Here is a 25573-nt window from a genome sequence, read left to right as displayed (position 1 = left end):
GGGGGGAGGTTTGGGATGAGGCCGAGAGTGGTGGGTGCTGGGAAAGGGCCCGATCCTGCCCCTTGCTTTGCGCCTCCCCCACGGCACCTTTGGGGCTCTGTTGGGCCCGGCCAGAAGGGTCAGGGGACATTGGGAAGCACCAGTGGTCACTTTGCCAGCCCCGAAATGACACGGCACCCCCAGATTAGCCCCCCCACAGCAGGCCCTACACCCAGGCAACAACCTCGTAGCTCAGCGAGGGCTACAACAGCCCCAAAACCTCAGAGCAGTTTTGGGGTGCAGTGGGGTGGCTTGTGCACCCATCCCACCCCAGGAGCACCTTTTGGTGCAAAACATCCTTTTTTTTGGCCACCCTTTGCTGTCCCATCCAGGTCAGGTTATTTCGGGGCTCCTCAGCATCACGATGGGCTGAACCCCAAATCATCTGGGGGGCCGTGTCGCCGTGCGGGGGCCGGGCTGGGGGGCTCCCGCCGCCCCCGGCCCTCCCGGCTCCTTATCTCGGCAGCATAGTGATGGGCTCTAATGCAATATTTTCCGGCGGTTGCCATGGCAGCCCGCGTGAGGTCACCAAATAGACTTAATTCACCCCTCCCGAGGGATGGGTAATTAATGAAAAATGATGATAACCAGATCCCACTCCCTCTCTTTTTTCCCCCCCTCTTAATTCCCCTGGATCACTGGAGAGGCCCCACTGGGTCTGGGCGTCCTGGTGTCCCTTGCGGGGGTTCCTGGGGCTGCCCCATGCCCTTCCCGCACCATTTGGGGCGAAATGGGGAAGTTTTGCCCCCCCTGGGGATGGGTGTGGGGAGTCAGGGCTGCGTGTGGGGACTGGGGCAGGCGGGACAGGGGGTGCTTCACAGGCGGGGTGCTGGGACTTGGCCCCCCCGGCTTCCCCCGCGTCCCTGCCAGCACCCGGTGTGTCTCCGCTGTGCGGGGCTGTGGGACGGAGCGGGCAGGCTCTGCTTGCGGGGGCCACCTCCGGGTCGGTGCGGGGGGCAGCCCCTGGCAGTGACCATGGGGGCGCCCGCGGCACCGCGCCTGCAGCTGCACCCCCAGCCCTGGAGGTCCCGCACAGTCTCTCTGTCCCGGGGTCCCACACAGTCCCGGGTCCCGCACGGTCCCGGGATTCCGCACGGTCTCTGTGTCCCAGGGTCCCGCACATTCCCGGGGTCCCGCACGGTCTCTCTGTCCCGGGGTCCCGCACAGTCCCGGGGTCCCGCACGGTCTCTGTGTCCCGGGGTCCCGCACAGTCTGTGTGTCCCGAGGTCCCGCACGGTCTCTGTGTCCCAGGGTCCCGCACATTCCCGGGGTCCCGCACGGTCTCTCTGTCCCGGGGTCACGCACAGTCCCGGGGTCCCGCACGGTCTCTGTGTCCCGGGGTCCCGCACGGTCTCTGTGTCCCGGGGTCCCGCACGGTCTCTCTGTCCCGGGGTCCCGCGCGTTCCCGAGCTCAGCGCTGCACGTTCCCGCCGGCGGCGCGCGCCCCCGCCTCGCCCCGCCCCGCGGCGCGCGCCCCCTCCCCTCTCTCCCTCCCCGCCGCGGGCGCGCGCGCCGCGCCCCGCCCCCTGCCCGCGCCAGCCGGGCGCGGAGGAGGGCGGGCCCTTTTTGTTTGCCCCTGACATTCCGCTGGTTCGCAGTGTCCCGCCGGCGGCGGAGAAGCGAGGTGGGGCCGCGCCGCTCACCCCCCTCCATCTCCTCCCCGTTCCGCTCCGCCCCGGTGGGGCGGGCGCTAACGGCGTTTCTCTCTCTCTCTGTCTCGCCCGGTGTGTCCTCGGTGCCGCAGCAACAGCAGCAGCGCCCGGCGGGTTAAATGGTTGCAGCGCGGGGATGCTGGGGAGCAACCTCAAGAGCCTTCCCGACGTGGAGCTGGGCGAGGAGGAGCGCGGCTACCGGCGGGGCCCCGACGGCGGCGCGGTGATGCCGAAGCGGGCGAAGTCGGCGGCGGCACCGGCGGCGCCGCGGGGCGCGGAGCTGCGCGTCTTCAAGGCGAGCAGCGCGGAGGGGCGGCTGCCGGCCGGCTCCAACCTGCGCAAGCAGAAGTCGCTCACCAACCTGGCCTTCCTCACCGACGCCGAGAAGAAGCGGCAGCTCTACGAGCCCCGCTGGAGCGACGACATGGCCAAGGCGGCGGCAACGGGGGCGGCGGCGGGGGGAGGCGGCCGGGGCGGCGGCGGCCCCCGCGGCCGGGAGGCGCCCGCCATGTCGCGGAGCCTGTCCCGCTCCGAGCACTCGCTGCTGTCGCCGCGCCCCGCCGGCCCCGCCAAGCCGCCGCCCGCCGGCAAGCCCAGCCGCATCCCCCGCGGGCCCTACGCCGAGGTGAAGCCCCTCAGCAAGGCCCCCGAGGCGGGCGGCGGCGGCGGCGGCGGGGGCGGCAAGTGCGACGACGAGCTGCTGGGCGGGAAGGGGCCGGCGGTGGCGGCGGGCGCGGAGGAGAAGCCCTACCTGAAGGTGGACCCCGAGCTGGTGGTGACGGTGCTGGGCGACCTGGAGCAGCTGCTCTTCAGCCAGATGTTGGGTGAGTGTGGCCATGGTGCCCGCTGGTCTTGCTGTCAGGGGATGGGGACACGGCGGGTGCCCGGCTGCCTGGGGCGTCGGGGCTTCGGACACCCCAAGGAGGAAACGTGCTGGAGGCGGCGTGGGTGTCCCCTGCCGAGGGTGAAGGAGAAGGGATGCAGACGGGGACAGTGCCATCAGCCAGCCCGAGAGCCGGCATGCAGCCTCCTCTCGCCCTGGCTCCAGGCTCCTTGTGAGGAGGAATTGCAGGTGGCGGTCAAGCTCGTCCTCCCCAATGTGTCTTCTTGATCCCCCCTGGTCTCTACACCCTGCGAAACACCATGGGGGTTGCCCAGCTGGGTGCTGTGGCCACCCCTTGCCATGGGGTGGCTCGCCTCGGGGTTGACCTTGGCCGCTCTCGCCGGGAGGCAGCTGTTTGAGGTGCTGTGTGTGGATCTGTGAGCTGCTTGTGCTTTGGGCAGGAGGCTTCAAATGCAGAGCTCCGCCAAGGTCTTGGGCTCCGGCTGAAGAGCCTGCTCCAAGGATGCTGCTGCAGGGTTTGTGTGAGCAGGTTTTATCCTGTACTCGCAGGCATCTTGCTATCCTGGTGGGTTTGGTCCCCGAGTCCGTGCGATCAAGAGCTCGTTGTGTGCATGGTGGGTTTTCATCAGAGCATCAAGTGCTGGCCGCTGGCGCCAGCCGTGCCTCTGATCTCGGGCCCCGCTGTCTCCCTCGTGGACCGTGGGTCTCGGTGCAGTGTGCCCAGCTCTTGTGTTTCCCTCATGGCCGTGTGCTGGTCTCTAGGAAACCACAGAGCCCCGGGAGCCTCTGCTCCCCGTTGACACCCTCTCTCCCCTGCATCCCAACCGGCAGCGCCCGTGGGCTCAGCTGAGCAAGGACCGTGTGGGGCTTGCGGCTCCAAAGAGCTCTGTTTGGTCTGTTCGGTGTGAGAAGGTGGCAAACGAGCTCTGCACGGTGTTCCTGGTGCCTGAGCAAGCTGGGTTTTAAGCCTGGTGGATGCTGGCAGCAGGAGCAGCTGTACAGAGAGGGCTGGGAGCCTTGGTGTGCCCTGTCCATTCCGGTTCCCTGCCTGGGACCCCCTTTTGCATGGCCAGGGGCTTTTCCAGTGCTTGGAGAGCTTGCTTGAGGTGCCTTCTCCCAGCTGTGTGTGAGCAGAGCTCTGCCGGACAGAAAGGAGAGAGATTCAGCCCAGCTGGGGGCTGTGGGGGAGGTTTGGAGAGGTGGAGCGAGCTGGAGTACGTGCCAAAGTCAGGCTCCGGTAAAGCCGTGCTTGCTGAGCCTGGTTCCTGCTGCACACCCTACCGCTCCAGGAGCCCTCAAGGCGTCACAGCCCCTGCTCCGGTGCAGGGCTCTGGCACAACGTGCACGGTGTGTGCCGGCACACAGGCTCAGAGCCACCCAGACCATCGCCCTTGGCCATGCACGCCCACGGGCGCAGCAGTGGTGTGTGTGCCCTGCCTCGTCCCCTCCCGCCTGGAGCATCGCCGGGCTGGCTGGGGCTGTGCAAGCAGCTTGTGGAAAGCCCCAGGGTGAGCTCAAGGCGTGGGCAGGCAGAGCGTGAGGATGAGCAGGCTGGACGTGTGGGGTCGGCCTCGCAGTGGGGTGTGTGGGGGCTCAGGCTGCCCTGTGGTTGCACAGCGGGGCTCATGGACATCCATCCTCAGCCCCAGTGCCGCGGTAACGCCAGGTGCCGTGGGAAAAGGGCAGGGTTGCGGGAGGACTGGTCACTCGTGGGACTAACAGACCCACTGGTGTTGGTGTGTCTGGGGGGACTGCCGTGTCCCCTGTGATGCTCTGCTCTTGGATGGGGGTTTCCTCAGCACCCCTGAGGGAAATTCTTGCAGCTTCCCTGGGGATACAGGAGTGGCCCACGTGGGAGTGACTGCTGGTTTGTGGCAGCTGCTGGAGTACCGGAGATCCTGCCTGCGGGACAGGGACCTGTGCCCAGGTTGAGGAAACCACGGCTTGCAGAAGTGGCCCCAACACCTGCTTTGGTTTCTGGGGTGGCTGCCTGGCCCCTGCCTGCATCAGCACCTGCTTTGGGGCTGCAGGGCTGACCTTGACCTTGGGAGGTGCCGAGTTCCCTATGGACTGCACTTACCATCAGAAGCCTTGATCAGCTGGCCTGTGAGGGCCAAATTCTGCTGCATCTGTCCTCTGAACCGCCCTGATCTGTGTATTTGCTGAAACAGATAGTTTTCCAAGATGTATGGACTGCTGGGCTTCCTGCAGTGGGGACCGAAGGCCGTGTTGGGACAATGCCTGGGGTGGGCAGGGCAGGAGCTTGACTCCGGTGGAATGTTTCTTTCCTTCCATGGAGCTGCACTTCTCACGCTCATGGAAGTTGAGCTGTTGAGTCACACCTGCTTCACCAAGCGAGCCGTGACCTGGCACGTCTGTGACAGCCTGTGTGGTGGGGATGCTGACGGGAGCTTGAGGATGTGCAAAGAGGGAGCAGCGTCACTGTGGTGGTGGCTGCTCCGTCACTTTGTGTGTGCCGGCAGCAGAACCAGGGCTGGACCACGCTGAGCTTCTGGTCCTGGCCCCTTTGCTTGTCGCCTGGTGTGATGCAGGCAGGTGAAACCTTCTCCAGAGTGACAGTGCCTTCCACAGCCTCACTCCTCAAGGGCGAGGTTGTGCCTGTGATGGGGACAGCCCCAGGTGGCATGGGATCTCACTTGCTCGGGAGAGTGGGCGTCATATGGGCTGGTGAGTGGGGCCAGCAGAGGGGCTTTCTTTGGCTGCTATAGGGATGCTCAGGAGGGAGGGATGGTTCCTCTGCCATGTTCATGGATCCCTTTGTCAAGTGCAACATCAACCTGAGCTGTTTTGCTGTGTCTTGTGGAGGACACCCCATCCAGAGTGGCAGGAGAGGACCTACAAGCTTGGTTTATGCTGGGAAGAGCGAGCTGGGGGCATCTGTGGATCTCATTGTCCTGGGACTGCGGAGCTGTGTGAGAAGCCGGTGCTGGCTCTGCCAGACCCGAGCTCCGGCTGCCCCGCCACATGAGGCCTTGCAGAGCCCTCGTGCGTCTCTGGTCCCCACACCTCGATGCTCATCTCCACCTGCCAGGCGCACAACCAAGCCTCTGCTGGCCAAAAATACACTCTATTTAGTAGTGGCCAGATGTTACCTCTCATTCGCTTGCTGCCGCTGTGTCATCCGTTTGATGGCACCGAAGCCTTTGTAGAGCTGCTGGAGATGTAACCACGTTTGAAGAGAGCAGCCTGCGCAAGATGGGAGAGGTCACTGGGCTGCAGCAACCACATGTGCTTTGTAGAGGCTATTTCCATCACCCAAATTACACATTTCACGTCAACCAAAGACTGAGGCTTCTCATCAAAGCTGGCTGGCAGATGAGGTTGCTAATTACACCAGTGCCCGGGCAGGGAATGGAGGGTACAGAGGGCGCATGGCCAGCGTGCTGTGCAAAGCTCACCCCGCCCGCTCCACCTGCGGCGGACACGAGTGTGCAGGTGCCGAGGTGCATACGGGCTGCCCGCGGGTTCGTTAGCACCGGAGAGCGGTGCCCGGCGTGATTGCTGCTCTTACCTGTGGTCCCCAGAGCGCCTCTGCCATCCTGCAGTTACTTTCTGCAGCCATTTGCTTGGCCATCTCTTGCTGGATGTGCCTCTTAAGTGGCTGCTAATGGGCATAAGCGAGCGAGCGGCGAGTGTTGTGTGGGCCGGAGCCCAGCGGACAAGTGTGGTCCCCGGGGGATGGTGTTCCCCGAAATGCTCGCTGCAGGGGCCTCTGCAGCCCTGACAAAGGTCGCAGGTGCAACCATAGCCCATCTCAGCCCTCGGCCGCAGCAGGTGGCAATGCCACCGTCCCCGAGCGGCACAGCGGGGACGTCCACGCTGGGCAAGACGTGCCACAGGGACCGGGATCCTCCGCGGTGTGACCGCAGGCAGGGCAGAGCCCGGCTGTGCCGAGGGCCAAGGCGCTGGTACCCGCAGATGGGCTCCTGCAAGGAATGGAGCTTCACGTCTCGTCTGACCGTGGGCAGGTTAGAAAGAAAGCACGGCGGAGGAAAGATGCTTGGCTGGCGTCTGACACATCCCGTGTGAGCGCGTTCCCAGCTCTGGTGGAGACGGTCTCACCAAGGAGATCCGCTCCTGAGGACCTTCTCTCCTGGCCAGGCACACGGGCTGGGATTGAAAGGAGCATCTCTGCCCCGCGGCCTTCCTGGCTGTTTAATTAAGCACTAACGGGCCGGTTGCAGCGCTGGGCAGCAATCACCAGGCTGCCTGGCAGGAGAGTGTAAGGAGGTCAGAGACCAAGTAGCTCTTTGCAGCGAGGGGAGCGGGTTATTGCCTCATAAAGCGATGCAACTGTCCTAGTGTCACTGTCACGCGAAGCTTATTCCTCTCTTAAGGGCCCTGTGTGATGAGGTTGTTGGGGTGGGGATTTATTTCTTTCTGGTTGCAGAGCTGGGGTAGGGGTGAGGAGGAAGGGGAGAGGTCCCTGGTCGTGCTGCCGCTCCCAGCCTGTTCCTGGGAGCTGACAGCGATACGAATCCTTTCTTCTGCTGTGGTGAGTGGGGAGAAGGTCTGGAAATGCGATCCAGGAGCCCCAGGGCTTTCCGCTGAAGCTCTTTGGGATGGGCCCTGTTCCCACTGATGCTGGCACTGCAAAAAAGTGCTTAAAAAAATTAAATCCAAATTTGTCTTTCAAAGTTTCCCATGGAAAAGTGTCAAGGCACTTGAAGGCAAAATTATTTGGGGTTGCACTGCTGAAACAAATTCCTCCCCCAGAGAGCCTCAAAATTGCTGTTCAAATGGGGCTTTCCCTGTATCTTGCCCCCAAATCCAACGTTTGTCCACTGAGGAAATGTGTAAATGAAAGCAAAATTCTCTGGAATGCTGGAAATGCTGTTTGGGATCTGCTGGTGGGATGTGACCGCGGTGGGACCTGGACTGTGTCCCCTTAGAGCAGCTGTTGGGGCCTCTGGGGTGGTTTGCTTGAGCAGAAGCGAATCCTCGGGTCCTGCCAGGTGCAGGTGCCTCGTGAGCAGCGTGCTTGGGTGGCACTGGGGGAACGGGTGGCAGCTTGGGGTCCTTCTGGAGAGTCCGTTACTGATGGATTGTGTCCCCAGCTTTGCATCTTTGGCTTCTCGTGCTGTGACATGTGTCTCTGTGCCCACAGCCCTGTGCTGGTACCAGTCCCCTGTGCCACTGCCCTGTTACATGGTGTGGGTTACCAGCTCGTTGCCTTCGTGTGCAACCTCTTATGGTGCCAAACACCAACGTCCCTGCTCCTCCCTGCCCACGGTCACTCGAGCATCCGAGGGCAGCGCTTGGCTGGTGCTGTGCCCACTGCCCGGGAGGATTCGTTCCAGCTTGATGCGGAGCCAGAGCCTGTGCCCTGCGAGGTGTGTCACCTGTGAGTGACACCAGCCTCTTGTGCCAGCCCGGCTGCCGTGGCCAATGTGTGCCTCCCGGCTGAGCCGCCGGCCTGCCTGGGGACCTGCAGGTTTTCTGTCATCTCGGGGTCAGCTCACGCCTGGCTCTGCCGTGTCCAACAGACCTGGTGACACATCCGCTGAATTTGTCACTTGTCTGGTCCGGAGCATCCTTTGTGCCACCTTGTTGCCCTGTGTGTGCGGTGGCAGCGATGTCCCAGGGCCGTGTGCACGTGCAGTGTTTCTGGTACCGGCGGCAGCTGCGGTTGGAGCCCGGCAGTGAAGCTGCAGCTCTGCATCCGCTCGCTGCGTGCAGCGGGGATGGCTCCATCCTGCTGGGGTGACTCGGTCCTCGTCCTCCCCAGGCTTCGCACCTTGAGGGTGTTTCGTATGGGCTTATGGGGCTGCAGGAGGTGGGAGATCAGACACGGTGTGATTCTGCCGTGTCCCCTGCCCTGCAAAGTCACGTCCTCCTCCGGGTGCATGAAGTGGCTGTCCCGGGGGAGCGTGGGGAGGGGTTGCCGGTTCCCGGCGGGCAGCGGTGAGCTGGGGCAGGCAGAGGAGGTGCGAGGCGCGGAGGTGGGCACAGGAGCGGGGCTCTCCCACGCTGCTGCATTGCAGCTCGGAGCCGAGGAGCCGAGCGCGGAGGGGAGCTGGGAAGGCAGGGGATGCTGCATTGCAGGGCTGAGATTAGACGCTGTGCAAATGGAGATGTGCCTGTGTCGAGGCGGGTGTGACACTGAAGAGCGGCGCCTGGTGCGCCCGCTGATCTGCTCGTCTTTCCTCTAATTCATTTCTTCCACGTTTTGTTTTGCTCGAGCATTTCTTTCATTCCTTACGCTGGTATTTGCCTTGTCCAATTGAGGCAGTAATGTATTTTTTATTAATTCAGGAGAAGCGCTGAGATTCATCTCCCCCTGGAAGGAGCTGCTGGAAGCCGTGCTGGGGAGCTCAGCACAAGCGCCGTGTGGCTGGGCAGGGGTTTCCTCGCTCCCCGGAGCAGCCTTGCGGCAGGGAGGTGGCTCAGAGCCTCGCGGCCCCAGCGCAGGGCCCAGCACTCGCTGGAGCTGCCGTCAGGGCACGTGCCCCCACGCTGCCCTGCCAAATGCAGCCGCGTCCTGCAGCAGGGACACGTCTGCACCTTCAGCAACGTGGGAGTGCAGCAGCGCTGCAGCGAGCACGAGGTTTCCCACAACTACCCGGTGTAGGCGTCGGTGATGCTTGCTCGCTCCACATCCCGCTCTGGTTTCGTGTCAGCCTTGTTATCCCTGTCCTAGAGCCCTCCTGCTCATTGAGAGGTGAGCGCTTTGCAGCCCTCCCCTGGCCAACGTACCTGCAAGGGGCTGGCCCGAAGTATCCCCCTGAAATTACAGAAGGAATTTATGGCAAATCCAGGAATTAGCTCCCGAAGGTGTCAAGGCAGGGCTGCTCCATCCTCATGGTTCCCCCAGGCCGGATCTCGCCCCGTGGCAGTGTCGGTAAGGGCAGGATGGCAAGTTGGCCAGGATGGACCTTCCAAAGGGGAGCCAGGAGGTGGCTTGCAGTTGGGAGCTGGAGCTGAGGGTTTCGTGCCGCGCTCGCGGAGCCGCGGTTCCCTGGGCAGGTTGCGAGCCTCCCTCGCAGCCGCAGGTGACGCGGCGGGAGCGCCGGGCTCTGCGCCAGCTCCCCCGCTCAGCAGCCGGCCGGCCGCGGGGTGGGAACCTCTCCTGCTCGGTGAGCTGGAAGGACGGCTCGCGGCCACGGTCCTCTGCAGCCTGGGGAAGCTGCCGGAGGTTGTGGTTGTTCTCGTGCGACCCAGGAAAATGGGAAGAGTCTGTGGTGTGTGAGCTGGAGGGGGAGATGTCGCAATTGCAGCATAGCAGAGGGGTAGCACGGCGCCTTTAGCACCAGGGAAAGGCTGAACTGCTTTTATTTCTAGTGCCAGCCCATGTGGTTGGGATCTGGGGTTGCTCCATGTCCAACCTTTGCACGTTTTGTCACCAAGTGTGACATGACAAAGCTGGCAACGAGACCCTGCAACCAGACAAGCTTCTTCCATAGCACTCTGATGAAATGCAGCATCTTGGTTAAACCCAGTCCTTACTGGCTGTGCTGGGAGCCCAGCCTGGCTAAAGCTGAGCTTTTGTGAAGCTTACACCTCCACGCTTTGTCAGTGGGACTGAAATGTCCCCGGTGGTAGCCCTGTCCCTGTCCCAGTGCTGGGCAGCCTGGGTCTCCTGAGCAGCCGTGGAGCACGTTCAGAGCTGCGACTCAGGTACAGCTCGTCGCTGGCTATTTATAGCCCTGCGAGCTCTCGGCATCGCCGTGGGCTGGCAATAATTTACTGATGAGACACTTCTCAAAATCAGGCGTCCCTTACCCATGCGCAGTGCTGGCGTCTCAGGCTTCCCGCACCTTGGTGTCGGGTGCGTCTTGGTCCTATGCCAGCCCGGATTGACACAACAAGGAGTTACCCCGGTGTTTTTTCCAGCCTGGGGGGCTGGGTGGCACAGCTGCATGGCTCTGTCCTTGCAGGACACTGTCAACCTGCTGTGGGGAGCTTGGTGGGCCCATAAAACCCCCCTGATGGAGATCAGCCCTTCCCTTTGGCAGCCCGGTGCGTGAGAGATGTGGGTGCTGGTGGGGAAGGATGTGCTTGGGGAGCAACGCAAAGGAACCTGCTGTTCAGGCTGGGACCTGCGATGTTGAAACTCATCTCTTTAACGAACCCCCCAGGCTGGAAGCATTAGATGCTGCCGGGGTTTTTCCAGTTCGCTTTATCTCTGCTTTGGCATTGTATTTCCAAGCTGATGCAAACAAGTGGAAGAGCAGATAGCGGCTAATTCGCATCGATTGCCGTGGTGTGGGAGCTCCCCGAGGTGCGCCGGGGCTGGCAGAAAGCACCACGGGCCATTCGATGGGGTGAGCGTGTCCCTCCCCAGCCGCTTCCCGGTCTGGTGGCGCAGGGACACGCTGTCACCTCATGGGTCCCTACTCCCACATCCCGAAGCTTCTCTCAACCTTGGAGACAGCTTTGCTGTGTCCACCGGTGCAGAGGAACCCAGAGCTGGGTAAGGCAGGGGGCTGTGAGGTGGGGGACAGCTGAGTGTCCCCCCATGTTAAAACAAGGAGGAAAGGCATTGACAGGTCATGGCTGGGACCTGGGACTGGGTGGTTGTGCTGGTGTGGTCACCGCGAGCGGAGGACCCACGGCCACCTAGCCGTGGCCTTTTGCAGACACCTTGTTTAACCTCCTGCCTTTCACTGCACCAAGTGACAACAAACAGCCCCAAACTCCCAATGCGCGCAACAAAAGCCAGGGAAATAATAAATTCCATCTTCCTCCCCATCCCAGCAGGGAAGACGGACAGACAGTGTCCTGGAAACGCTGCTGGGAGCGTGGAGAGGCGTGTGCTGATTCCCAAGGCGGCATCACGACACAGCCGGGCTCTGCTGGGCTTGGTGCGGCTGCAGATCGAGAGGTGGGAGCGGATTGAGTCTGGCTGTGCTGGCACTGCTGTCCGGTCCCATCCCACCGGCCAGCAGCCGTGGGGAGTCCATGGGGACCGCCTGGGAACTTTTAGCTGGTGCTGCTCCAGCCCCTGATGTGGCGGAAGGTGACTGCTCTGTGCTCTACATCTCCCACGGACCGTGGGTTCATTTAGAAACTGGAATCACCCTGGAGTGGCCATGCGTTGCACCTCGGGAGCAGAGGTACCAGGGTCCTGGTAGTGGTGGTTTTTCTCTCAAATAACGAGCACGTAGACTTGGCGTGGGGTTAAAATCCTGCTCAGCCTGGAGAATGTGTTGTGCGATTGCTGACCAAGGGAAAGCGCCGGCATTTTCCTGACTCCAGCTGCAGACCTGAACCTTTTGTGCCTCAGACCGTGCGTAGCTGGGGGCTCACAGATCATCAGCGTGTTGTCTACTGGCAAATTCCATTTTGATGGCTCACCTTGGGTTGATTTGAGGCTGGATGTGTCACTGTCTGGGCCTTCTGTCTCCCACTGTCGGGTGGTTAGATGCATCCAAAAGCTGGCTGCGTCCTGACCCCACGGGGAGCGGCGGCGTCCAGAGCAAACCCCGCACCTCCCGCTCCTCATCCTGCACCAGCGAGGGGTCCTGTCCCCGCGGTGTCACAGCCTTTGTCCCCAGGACTCTGATCTGTGCCAGCGCACAGGAGGCACAGCGCATCGTGTCACCATCCCCAGCCAGCACAGCCGCAAGAGAGCCGTTACAGCCGGACAGATCTACAGCCTCCCCACAGCTGTTCAGCTTCACCTTGGAGGCTGGAATGTCCCCCAGTGGTTTCAGGGATGCGGGAGGGACAGAGTTGGTGTCCTTCAATACACCGGGCCGGGCACAGCAGCAGTTTGGGGATGGATTCACCAGCAGACCGAGATCGTCTGTACAGGCAGGAACATCTGGAAGAGGCGCTCAGGCAGCAGCACCTTCAACCATCTCATTCTCATTTCCCTGAACCCTTTCAGCCTGTGCTTTTGCTGCGCTGTGCCAAACGGCATCCCGGTGCTGCCGGAGCACTAATATCCATTATCCGGCTGCGGTCTGTAGAGCGCTCAGAAATTTTGTGCTATTTTCAGTTAGTTTTCCAAGTCGAGCTTATTGGCTCGTGGGCATCTGTTCCCAGATGGAGAACATGTGGCCGGTGCCTGCGTGGGGAGGGGAGCAGCCCCGCTCATAAAGCAGCATGGGGGACGAGCGAGGGAATCTCTTTTGGAGCCTGCGAGATGCTTTTGGGGCTGTGCAGAGTTGGGCCTGGAGGTTGGGATTTTAACGCTGCTCCGAAACCCCTCTGCAAGCAGAATTTGCGCAGCGGCGTTGCTTGTGCTGGGAGGTCGCTTATCTGAGGCTTATTAGTCGTGGGGAAAGTACAGGAACCTGGGGGCAGGATTAACTCTCAGCTCAGCTGTTGTTTGCACTGCTGTGTGCTTCCCAGCCCTGCTTACTTTTGAAAGTGAATAGTAAGTAATAAATTTTCCGGGGTGATTTCCTCAGCAAATAGTCGCTGTGCTAAAACTGGGGGGGCTCTCGGGGTTCCTGAAAGCCTCCCTGCCTCGAACAGGCTGCGTGAGCGCTGGCTGAATGTAACAGCACGGGAGGAGGGGAGAAAACCCAGAGCTCCAAACCAAAAGTACATTTGCGAAGCAGCGTTTCTAGCCCGGCGTTCCCCAGAGGAGCACGTTAACGTGGCCGTGCTGCTTTCCAAGCCCGGCAGTGACCAGCGGGGCGAAGCCGCCTTCCCTTTGCTCTGTGCTCGCTTTGCTCATCGTTGCATTCAAGGGGCCAGAGGTGCCGATTTGTTTTGTTGCTAAGATCCTCGTTCCCTTTGTGGGAATAAAGCAAATTTTGTTTGGTTGGGATTCTCTATAGCTTCAAAGACGAATCAAATCTGGGTTGCCAGCTTCTTTTTGTATTGCAAGAGATGCCTGTTTTCCATCGCAAACCATCCATGTTTTGCAGCTCAATAGCACATCCTAGACAATGGCTTTAGAAATCAGACGCCTGCAGTTTGGACCCACAGCGCCGAGGCGATGCCAGGCGGCGCATGGGGTGCCAGAATTTGTGCACATGGGGAGAGAGAGAAGCAGGAGGAAGAAAAACTTGCTCCGATGGGATGTTTCCAAGGAGATCATGGTAATGATCTTCCATTTCCATATAGCTTTTCATCCCCTTGCGGGGTGTTCTCTCTCCTGAGCAGACGTTACATGTGCGGAGAGCGCAGCATCTATACTGTGGAGAGGATCAACCCCTGAAGCTGTGGGGACACTTGGGGACACAGGACGTCCCCGCCCCTCGGGCAGCGCCCGCGTTTGGTGTCCGTGGCCGCTGGGCACAGTGCACCGGTGTAGGGAGCGATCTTGCTGTTGAATACGGGCGTCTGGGAACAGCTCGGTCCTTCCCCAGAGCAGCGTCACGAGTGGGACGTGTCACACCAACCAGGGTCCAGCTCCGTGCTGTGGCCGGACACGCTCGGCTCATCGGAGCGAGAGCCCCATCACGAGCTGCTCCCTTCTCCGCAATCTCAGCTGGGGATGAGGATCGGTGCCGGAGCAGCGTCCCACGCCGACACCCAGGGTGGTTTTCCTGGCTCATCCATCCCTTTTCCCCGGTTCGGGCTGGCTGGGGGAGCTGTGTTAGCCTGGGGGGGTGCAGGGCTCTGCAGAGCATCAGGAGGTTGTTAATATACGATATTCCCTCGTCCTTGTGAGCCCCTCTCGCTTTCCAAGAGGAGGAAGCAAGGCCGGGCTCTGCTTCTCCCCTGCGTGCAGATGGGTTTGCAAAACCCGCAGTTTCTTCCGCTTTTTTTCTTTCTCTCCTGTTTTCCTACCCCAGAATTTTTCCTTGGCTTGATGAATTTTTAAACAAAACCATGGTGAGGAGAGAACAGGAGAGCGGGGGTGAAATCCCAGGAGAGGACATGGGGGAAAAGTCTGATTTTCAAAAGCGGAGTGATTTCAAGTGGAAGTGAAAGTTTAGGGTGTGTTTTTAATTTTAAAATTCCAACTAATTTTAAGTCACTTTATCGACAGGAGGAAATAAACTTCCTAATGCTCTTTTTAATAAACCTCAGTTTTACAAGTAGAAGCTGCTTTTGGAAAAATACTGTGGAAATATGGAAGCAAAAGGCAACTGCTGTGCCCTTTAATTCCTGCCTCACTGTGATGGGGGTCGGTGCCCCCAGAGGTGGGGGCTGAGGCTTGGGGGGGCACAGACCCCCCCGTGGATGCCTCTGGGTGCTTGTCCGTCTGTCCGTGGGGATGGCAGGGTCAGATACCTGTACACGAGGGCAGATGTGGTTCTCTGCCCATTCACGCAGGGCACTGAGCACCCATGAGCATTGGGTGCAACGGGCCAGAATTCGGCCCAAATCGAAGTCCCCCCGCTCTTTGCCCCTCGGCTGGAGGGACCAGCTGATAACGCTGAGGAAGATGAAGGAGACACGAGGGAGCGAGGGGAGGGAGAGCGGCGGTGGGGCAGGCGAGGGGACTCACACCACCAGGGAGCCCCGAATCTCCTCACAGGAGGGCTCATCCTGCCCCATAAGCCGGGTTTATGGCTGGTGCTGGTGCTTCTGTCCTGGAAAAGTCATCCCCAGAGTTCAAGTCGGTGATGTAGCCGTGCGATACCATGGGCACTTTCTGTGCGTGCATTGTCCCCTGCAGACATCTGCACCATCCCACCCCATCCCACCCCATCCCACCCCACCCCATCCCATCCCATCGCACGGCTGCTCTGGCCGGGCGGGTTTCTCGCAGCCGTCAGCTTGGCAGGTAGATTGAGCGCTGTTAGGAAAACAGCTTAAATCCATCGCCTGTACATTTTGCAGAGCAGGGAGATCTGCTAGCAGATCTCATTGTGTTTCATACTGGGGCAGAATAAGAAACACTTTATGATAATTTTTTCAATGACTTTCCAGTTTTTTTTTTTCTTGGTAAGCTGTCTGCAATCACTTACAGTGTTCCTGAAGGGATTAATTACCCTCTGGAGCTCATTGTGCGCATTTCGTATTCAGAACCGTTGGATGCAATGCCTGGCTTGGATCGAGCTGGGGGTCACATGGTGTTTCTTTTTTCATCCTTTTTCCCCCGTTCTGTTTTATCTGTTGGGCTCCTGGGGTGCGCGCTCCCCATTGCCGGTTCGGTGGTCGCTTGGTCCGTGCGCCGCTCGTGATCACATCTGCCTTCCCTGCCCCGCGCTCCTTTGTCGGGGAAGCGCAGCCAGGAGAAGACAAATCGCTTCCTTGTTTGAGTGACTTTTGGCTGATGTTTTCCCCCAAGCCGCGGTGTTGGCTCAGCTTTGCCTGCAGCGGTCGCGGCTCCGGGCTGCTCATCGTCAGTGCTTGGACGGGCCCCCGGAGCAAATGTGGGGAGAAGAGCCCAAAGCACATTGCAGCGCTGCTTCCCACGGCGGAGAGGGCTCGTCCAGCGTTGAGCGGAGGTGGGACGTCTTGGAGGGGATAAATCCCAGCTGCGGTGCTGCCGGAGACCCCACCGCGCCATCCTCAGAGGGTCACGTCCCCGGGAGGACGCTGCCTGTGGCACAGCCATGTGCTCGAGGCTTTGGCGGTGTATGGAACAGCATTGTCTCCAGCCCACCGGGGGGATCCCGAACCGTCCAAGCCGGGGCGTGCAGCTCGGCGTGCTCTTGGCACGCTCACACGGTTCCTGCAGCACGCAGGGGTGGCGCTTGTTGCTGCACAGGGTTCTGGAGATGAGCGGGAGCGACCGCTCTCCCATTTAACACCGGGGCGAGCTGATGTGCCTGGGGGCTCGTGGCTGCCGTCACTGCACGTCACTCAGCCCTTGGTGTTGGCAGATGCGTGGCGAGGGTGTCAGCGGGAGCCGGCACTCAGTGGAGAGCGGGGATGCCCTGCTGAAATCCCTCCTGTTGGTGCCAATGCCATTTTCAGAGCCTTTTCCCCCCTGCCCATCCCTGGCACCGCCAATCCTACAGTAAAACTTGCACTCACAGCAGTTCTTGGCATTGAGTCCTAAGGCGTCCGAGTCCCTCCCATCACCAGGCTACCTCATCCCACCTCAGGGCAGGGGCCCTGGAGCTCTTGATTCCTGTTGGCTGCACGGGGGACCTGGGTGACAAACACAGGACATCGGTGTGTCACCGTGAGAGCCACCGACCTTCCTGCTGCCGTTCCATCTATGGGAGGGCACAGCAGGTTTGCTTTGGGGTGAACATCACCTTGGCAGCTGGTGGGGCAGAATGAAGAGACCCCAAAACACATGATGTGCACATTGATCCTCAGCCCCGCCTGGGCTGCTATTGCAGATGCTGCCACGATTTTCTGGGGTGAATCTTGCCCCGGTGCTTGGTAAGACCAGCACCCCCAAACCTCCCAGCAGTGCTCATCGGGGACCGCAGGTGGAGGGTGACCCTAAGCCTCGCGGGATCCCGGTGCTCGCACGTGCAGGGACTGGTTTCTGGCTCTCTGCAGGCTGCCGTGCCCGGTGCCAGCGTGAATTTGGCACCTGGCTGTCCTACGAGGCTGGGCCGGGGGACAAGAAAGGCTGAGCCCTCCCCGCTACCCACGCCGCAGGCAGGAGATTCAATTACCCCCGCGCTCGCACAATGGCCGTTTATCTCCGGGAGCAAAACCCTGGTAACCGTCAGGGCAGAGCGTGAAGGGCTGATTAGGGCTGTGCGGGGAAGGGCGCGGGGGTCGCGTGCAGGCACTTCCCTTCCCATTTCCAGGGCTTTCCATGGTAATGGCTCCTATTTTCCTCCGTTGTTAGGACGTCACTCACACACGGCTCAAACAACATCTGTCAAAACATGTCGTCCCCCGTCCTTGGGGCTCCTGGGGAAGAGGGATCCGTTGGCCCCGTAATGAGCCTGGCATCAATTAATCATCAGCCTTAAAAATTAGCATCGTGGCAGTGCACGTTGAAGGGAAACGATTCCCCAGATGGAAGCAAAAATAGCCTGGGTTATCTCCCTGCTCCCGCGGGAGGTGGTAACAATAGATCCACTAACGAGGCTGGAACTCGTTTAAGCTGGGTTCACCCCCCGGGCTGGGGGAGCTGGAGATGAGCTGCCTCCTGCCCTGGCTCTTCTCTCGAGGTGCACTTGGGGACCCCCTCGTGCCGTGGTCTGGTCCAGCCTGCAGCCAAACCCTGGGAGCTGGTGTCCCCTGGGCTTTGCAGAGAGCCCGGTTTGAGCTCTGAGCCCCTTCCTGAGCTGGGGTTCGGGGGGAGCAGCGCTGCAGGGATCTCATTACTCTGGAGTGCAGGATGCTCGTCCCAGGGCAGTGCGGCTGGGTCGGGATGGGGTTCAGCCCTGGGGACACGTCCTGCTCCGGGCGGGCTGTCCCTCAATCCTCTCCAACTCCGAGCAGCACCGGTGCCTGCGGCAGCTTGGCGAGTACCTTGCCAGCTCTGATGTTCAGGAGCTCAGCAATGGGCTGAGGGTCTCCAGAGACCCCCTGTCTGGGAGGTGATTGGGCACCTTCCCTGGAGGTTCACGGTGACCTGGGCTCTGTGACCGTGCCGCGCTGGCATTTCCCACGCTCCCAGGCAAGCTGTCACCCAGGTGAGCGGCTCTGCTGCCTGTAGCCCCCTGCAGCTTGGGTTTCCCACCCCTGTCACTTGTCAAGGCAAAGAGCCTCCAGCGCCGGCTGCGTTTTGGGTCCTTCCTGGTGGTTCTGATAAGCTGCTCAGTGCTCTGCAGGCTGTGCTGGCGCGGGAGCCGGGGAGGACATTTTGCATTCTTGCTGGAGACGCACGAGGGCTCTTTGGCTGATCTGGTGATGGACAGACAGACCAAGTGTCTACCAGAGCCCAGCTGAGGCCGGGGAGAATTGTGTTTGCAACGCATTGCTCTGCACAAAGCTCGCAGTCACAAGGCGAGGGGGACAAAAGGCTCCCTGTTCGCTCCGTCCCAGTGGGTGCAATTCCAACAGTTAAAAAGCAAATGTGAGTTGTTTGTCTCTCTGAATATAAAGCTTCACCAAGCATGGCCGTGTTCTGGCTGGGAATGGGGAGTTTGGCTCCGCTAATGACTCTGTTTTCTCTGCAAAATGGAGCCAACTCGAGCCAAGAGCTGCCTGGCTGGGCCCTACCCGCCGACCCTGGTACGGGGACGTGGGCTGGGGAGGGGACGGGCTCCTGGGGCTGATGAACGCCCTTTCAGCCAGGCCTGGGTGCCCAGCAGAGAGCAGGGCAGGGATGCGCATGGGGCCGCTGCCTGCTGTGCTCCCAGGGTGACGGCCACCCCTGAGCATCCTGCCGGTGTCCAGCATCTTCCACGCCCAAGGAATCCGATGTTCTCAGAAACAGGAGCCCCAGACTGAGTGGGAGGGCTCCCTTAGGTCGTCAGGTCTGCTGATTTGGGGCATGTGATTGATTCAATTGACTTGATGGTCCTTGTGGGTCCTTTCCAACTCAGGACACTCTGTGATTCTGTGATCTGAGTCCAAGGGCTGCTGTCACAGGTGGGGTTGCTCTTGCTTTGTGTCACTCCTCACCTGTGTTTGGGTGGCTGTCCTGCTCGTGTGAGGGGCTGTGAATCCCCATGGTGCTGGGTTTTCACCTGTTTCTTCATTCCCAGACCAACTGGAGAAAGGAGGAGATGAGTGCGCACGGTTGGGGGTGGAATGGTGCTGTTGTACCAGCGATGGGCCTGGTCCTGGGCAGCTGGTTGTGCTGGGGAAGGGACAGGCGGTCGTGAAGCTGCTGCAGGACCTGGGGGCAAACACCGGTCTGGGGGGTGTGACTGTGAACCACGTGCTGCACCCAGGGTTGGGGCACAAACACGAACCCACCATCTCCATGGAGGATCCTCAGCGATAACGGGGCGGTTGCAGCGGTGGCAGCGCCTGACGTGGAGCAAGCGCTGTCTGTGCCCCCTGCGTGTGGCTCCTGGGGGACACATGGTGTGTAACCCCCACGTTTGTAGCAGCCGAGCTGTGCTGGGCACAGCCCGTGGGCTTCTGAGGGGTGTCTGAGGGAGCTGGGGGGTTCAGCTGGAGAACAGGAGCTGAGGGGAGACCTTCTGATCTCTGAACTGCCTGAAAGGAGCTTGGAGCCAGGGGGGTCGGGCTCTGCTCCCCAGGAACAAGCGCCAGGAGCAGAGGAAACGGCCTCAAGTTGCACCAGGGGAGGTTGAGGTTGGATGTGGGGAACAATTTCTTCCCCAAAGGGCTGTGGGGCATTGGAACAGGCTGCCCAGGGCAGTGCTGGAGTCACCATCCCTGGAGGGTTGGACAGACGGACATGAGGTTCTCAGGGCATGGGGCAGTGCCAGGGGTGGGGGAACGGTTGGACTCCATGATCTTGAGGGTCTCTTGCAACCAAAATGATTCTACGATCTCCACTCTCGCCCAAGGGTGTCCCTCCTCCCTGGCTGCTTCTGCATTCACCCCATGCCCCGCTTGGCTCGCTCACTCTCCAGGCTGTGAGGGTTTGGAGAAGGGCTGTGCACATCGAGGGAAGATGGTTGTGGAAGGAAGGAGGTGGCCATGAGTGGCCGTCAGCCCCATGCCCTGTGTCACGCTGTGGGGTCCCCGCTTGCTCCTCAAGTCGCAGCCAGAAGCGGGTGCGGGATTCTCCCTGGGGCGGGGGTTGGTGATGTCCCCAGATGTAGGGCACATCTGGAGGGCACCGAAGCAGTTAAGTGTAGGGCTGATTTGTGCTAGAAAAACCCGCAGTTCCTTCCTTTGATCCTCTGAATCAGCCCATTGCCTCCGTGGTATAAAGCCCCATTTATCTCTGCTCTTCCCACTAAGTTCGAAGGCGGTCGCGGCTCGTGGCTCCTCAGCGGCAGCCAGCGAGCCCGGCTTTCTCTTCCGCTGAAGCAGAATCAGGTGAAATCTCTATGGCAACTGGCAGATGACAGCGAGTCTTGTTGCCTTGGAAATGAGGCAAGGGAAGAAAAAAAACCACCACACCACCCAAAAAGAGCCATCTGGAATTATGAATTTCCACAATGTCCGACCCGCGTCTGGTGACACGTGGGGGGCGTGAACCCCTCCGGGGCCTCCGAGTGGGGCCCGTCTGCACCTTCTGCCTCGCCATGGGGTTGGCTTTATTTTTTTTTTTATTTTTTTCCCCTCATTTCTTGGTGTGGTGGTGGTTTTTTATTGCACATGGTGTGCGACATCGCCTTAATCGCCTGCTGGTGGCTGCATTAAAGGTGTTATGAGCAGAGCATTTGGGGCTCCTGAGGTCCCCAGGCTGGGCTGTGCTGTGCTGTGTTGCTGATGCACCCGGTAACGCTAAACCCCAGAATTATGGGGGGAAACTGAGGCACGGAGCGCTGCAATGTCCCCAGCTCAGGACAGATCCCGGGTGCAGTGACCGCAAGTGACGCCGTCTCCGTGTGCCCGAGGAGCTGGTGTGACTGTGTGCTCAGGGCACCCTGTGGTGCGGGGATCCGGCCCCTCCACCTGCCGTCTGCCGCCCCCCTCCTTCCCAAACCGCAGAGGCGTATCCTCTGGGTTACTCTGGAGACCCACCGTGCTGGTACAGGGATGCTCCCACCTCATCCAGCGCTTCCCGGAGCAGCTCTGGAGCGGCTGCGGTGCAGGGATGTGCAGCGAACGGGGGATTTGGGGCTCTCCCGGTTCATCAGGAGAGCAGAAGGTGGTGCGGAGGTGGGGTGTATGGGACGTGGAGTAGCCAGAGGCTCTCGCTGCTGAAAACGGAGCTGTAATTTGGATGCGCAGGTGGGGTGGTTTGGGGCCAAGCACAGCATCCATTGAAAGAATAACCCGCAAATGGGCTGGGGGCCCGGTCTGGATCTCTCCAGCGGGTTCAGTTGGAAACTTGTGTATGGGAGAGACCCAATTAAGTAGATTTATGGCTGCTCTAGCCTGAGAAAGTCTGAAACCCTTTTAAAAGCTTGGCTCGCTGCAGCCAGACGGGGTCCAGGCTCCAGGTCTCTCAGCCCTGCCCTCGTTACGAGCAGTGACTCGCAAGGCTTAGCAGCCGCGCTCACGCCAGAAGTGCTGATTCGGCTGAAGTCTCGGCCTGTCACCGCTGCTGATTTTCTGCTCTTGCCTCCCAGTGGGGAGCTGATGGGCCCCACGCACGGTGGGGTCTGTGGTGACAGGGATGGCTGTGGTGATGGGGATGGCTGCGATAACGGGGATGGCTGTGGTGATGGGGATGGCTGCGATAACGGGGATGGCTGCGATAACGGGGATGGCTGCGGTGATGGGGATGTCTGTGGTGATGGGGATGGCTGCGGTGATGGGGATGGCTGCGGTGATGGGGATGGCCGTGGTGATGGGGATGGCTGTGGTGATGGGGATGGCTGTGGTGATGGGGATGACTGCGGTGATGGGGATGGCTGCGGTGATGGGGATGGCTGCGGTGATGGGGATGGCCGTGGTGATGGGGATGGCTGTGGTGATGGGGATGGCCGTGGTGATGGGGATGGCCGTGGTGATGGGGATGGCTGCGGTGATGGGGATGGCTGCGGTGATGGGGATGGCTGCGGTGATGGGAACGGCGGGTACGGGCAGGGGAAGGGGTCCCTTCCCTGCCACAGCCACCTCCAGAGGCTCCTGCAGAGCCCGGTTGTTTCGCAGAAGGGCCCAGCAAGGTGTGAGACGTGGTGTCACCGTCCCAAAGCAGGGTCCTGCCACCGCTTCCCCTCTGGCTGTGTCCCGGCAGGGGATGGTGCTGTGTGTGGCACACTGTCCCTACTGGTCTTGCCCACTCTAACCCCAAATTTGCTGCTTGGCCTTTTGTCCCTCGGCCGAGGGCGAGCGCCGGACGTGCTGGGCTGTGTCCAGGCTCCTCCCCGCAGCCTGCACAGGGGACGTGCGGGGTGGCAGCGCGCTGGGAGCCCAGCCTGCCCTGGCTGGGGACAGGGACCTGTCCTCAGGGATCCACAGCGTCCCCCGCACGTCCCCAGTGCCCACTGGCAGGAGGCTGTGCCTCTGCATCCCACCTCCAGCTCCGCCAGCCCGGGGGCTGCTGCCTTCTTGTGGGAATGGTGGCCACGCTTCTCCCCGTCCGTCTGTCCAGGCTGTTTGAGAGGTGCTGGTCAACCGGGTACCAGGTACGGTGTCACCACGGTGCTGCGTGGCACAGGGTTCTCAGCCCTGTCCCTGCACCTCAGGGAGCGGGACCCACTCCTGAACACTGCTGTGGGAGACACCAAGGAGCCCCTGGCAATTAAACCGTGGGAGTGCTAATGAACCTGCTGCCTTCTGACAGGGAGGGGCAATGCGTTTGCAGGAAAGGGCGAGATGTCCTCCTGGGTCGGGGGGACGTGCTCTGCCCAGCCTGGGCGCCCTGGGGCATCTGCTGAGTTTTGGGGGTCCCAGTACATACCTGCGGGGATTGCAGGGATGGGCCTGGGCTGGAGAATGAGGTGGAAGCAAACACTGCGGACCAGGCAGCCACCCCGCAGAGCCCCGTTAGCCATCTCCGCTGCTCATTTAGCCTGTTTGGTAGCTGTTAGGTGAGAGGAGGAGAATTAATTAAGCCACAAGGAGAAGGATTGCAGGTTGTGACCATCCCCCTGCCAAGCCGTCGAGGAGCGTGAATCAGAGCTGTAAGAAATGCAAGATGAACCCACTTTCCTCCATACGGAAGGACTCCGCTGGCATGCCAAGACGCCGCTAACTGAATTGCGTCGTGCGGGGTGTGAGCTGGGAACCCGCGAGGCTTGCAAGGTTTGCACCAGGCTCGGGATCTCAGGCTCTGGGCTCCGGGTTCCAGAACAGAGGGTTTGCAAGGAAAATACCAGCAAAATGACGCCTGGGCGGATTCATTCATAAACGCAGCGGGGAGCGCGGGCTGAGGCAGCGCAGTGGGAGACGGGTGTATCTGCACGGGGGTTTATGGGGAGCTCGGCTGGGCTGGAGGAGCCTCACGGCCCCGGGAGAATGGTTTTTATTGCAGAGTTTATTAGTGTATTTTTCAATGCGCTGGAAGGAATTGAGCAACCAGTTAAAAATGTTTCACGGCCTGGGGAAATTTGTTGCAGCTACTGTGTAATCGGGGCCCACCATAATGACTCAGAAGCACCATGAGGCCGTTTACAGCGGATTCCCATTTGCCGTTAAAATCTTTACTGGGTCGCCAGGAGTCCTTTCCGAATCTGATCTTCTGAAAGGAGACAGGGTCACGGGGGGCAAGAGAACGCGTGTGCGAGCGCCATGTTCACGCTGTGCGTGTGAACACGGGCACAGATGGTGCATCCACGCGAACCTGGTGTGCTCGTGCCGGTGTTGGCTGCTGCCGTCCTCGTGCCGGCATATGTACACGTGGGCACGTGTGCGAGGCCGTGGGCACGGGGGTGCACATACACACACACACCTTTCTGCAGACAGAGGGGTTTTGCCACCACATGGCCCGCACATGAATGCACGCATGATGCAAACCAGCGCTGGGGTGACACACACACACACACAAGCGCCCGGGATTCTGTGCCAAGGCACATGGGGCGCACGTGTCCGTGGACGCGGCTCCGCCTGGTCCCGGTGGGAGCTGTTGGCCACATGCTCCTTTGAAACGAGCTGTCATGAGCCGTTTGGAGTCGATGATTTCCTCATTCCTTGACGTACTTGGCCACGTCGGCTGCGCCCCGTCCTGCAGGCAGAGCAGCTGCCCCCGCTCGCTCCTGGGGTGCTGGGAGGGGCTGGACTTGGGCTCAGCCTGGAGCTCCTCAGTGTCCTCCAGGCCTGGCTTTGCTGGACCTGACCCGGTCAGACCCGCAGTGCCTTGTCCTGAGCCAGCCCTTCGCAGTGCAGCTCCCTCCTTCCTCCTCCTCCTCTTCCTGCTCCTTGGCTGCCCCCAGCCCTGCATCGCGCCTCGCCGATGCTCCTTCTCTCGACGATGGTACCTGCTGTTTCCCCACTATGCTGGGCAGGAGAGGGGGCGATGGGCAGCGCCTGCATTGGGACCGGGCACCCACGATGCCAGGTCGCTGTGCCAGCACCCGCTGTTGTGTCGTGGGCAGTGCTGCCCGTGTTAAAGAGCGAGGCAGGCGATGGAGCCATGCGGAAGAGCGCTGCCGGGCACTGGGGTGGGCTAGGGCTTCCTGCCTCAGTTTCCCCATGTGGGAAGCAGAGCTGTATTGTGTTTGCTGACATTGCAGAGAATGCTGAGCACTTGGTTAAGAAAGGAGCAGCAGTGGGGCTGGGGGGGCCAGGAGAGCTGCCCAAGCCGGGCTGCAGACAGAGCTGGTGAGGGTGGCTTAGACCCAGCCGGGCACAGGGGTGAGCCTGGTGACCTCCCTGCACAGGGCTTGGGGACAGGGGCTGTGTTTTAGTGCTGCATGGCCAGGCTGGGGAAGCACAGAACTGGAGCCACAGCCCCTTTGCTCCATGACAGCAGGATGGAGCCTGCAAGAGCAACAGGGAGCTGCAAACAGGGCTGCAGGGCAACCTGGAGCTGGGACGGAGGGGATGGCCGGTCCCCGAGCCTGCAGGACACGTCCCAGCCGCTACTGCCGTGGAAATGAGCCTGGCTGGGGCGGCGTGTCCAACTGACCCCGCCAAGGCACAGGCCGAGCCGTCCCCGCTGCTCCCCGCTCCGGCAGCTGGAAACATCTGGCTGCGGGAAGCTTGCTAAATCGATGCGGGGAGGCATCCAGCTCACGCCTGCCGTTCCCACACTCCAGCCTCTCCCAGCGGCTCCGGTTTCGGCTCAGTTCCGGCATGTGGCGGCTACAGCCAGTCCCGAGACATCCCCGGCCCCTCTGCACCTGGAAAACGGGCTGCGGGGGGCCCTTGTGTCACTGTCCTGGCCCAGCACAGCGGGGACAGGCGGTGGCACTTCAGTGCTGGCAGTGACACAGCCCATGGGGTGTGTGCCAGAGGTGGGTGAGCAGCTCCTTGAGTCTCAGTTTGGCCTTTTCCCAGGTGAGAGCTGCTGCTTTTCCTGGGGCGACTCCAGAGGACAGAGTGACCTGGAGTCACCCAAAAGCTGGGGGCCAGGCATGGGTGGCCGATGGGGGCAGGAGTCAGTGCCATCACCTCGAAACGCTGGGCCCCGAGCCCTTGGGTGCTGCTTCTTCCCTTAGGTCCCTGGGAGTCCTTGCTGGCTTTGTGCACAGGGAATGGTTGGGAGGCAGCCAGGGTGTTTTTGGGAGGGAACCGTGCTGGCAAGGAGGGAGCTGGCAGGGGCTGGGAGCTGCTGGTGGCACCAGGGCACAGCGGTGTCTCTCCCATCCACCCCTCTCCG

At 61.0% G+C, this 25573-nt stretch overlaps 1 protein-coding gene across 6 annotated transcripts in view; it reads left to right on the top strand.

Annotated features, from left to right (window-relative positions):
• The window catches only part of NAV1 (neuron navigator 1), a 74052-nt gene that overhangs the window by 14241 nt on the left and 34238 nt on the right, over nt 1-25573 (top strand). For all 6 annotated transcript variants that reach the window (XM_065854853.2, XM_065854856.2, XM_065854851.2 and 3 more), the window contains exon 4: nt 1784-2515. In XM_065854853.2, coding sequence (XP_065710925.2) covers nt 1784-2515 — 732 coding nt within the window. The remainder of the gene's footprint in view (nt 1-1783; nt 2516-25573) is intronic.

This window comes from Patagioenas fasciata, chromosome 21 (genome assembly GCF_037038585.1).
Source record: "Patagioenas fasciata isolate bPatFas1 chromosome 21, bPatFas1.hap1, whole genome shotgun sequence".
Taxonomy (NCBI): domain Eukaryota; kingdom Metazoa; phylum Chordata; class Aves; order Columbiformes; family Columbidae; genus Patagioenas; species Patagioenas fasciata.
This window is presented reverse-complemented; position numbering and strand designations above follow the sequence as displayed.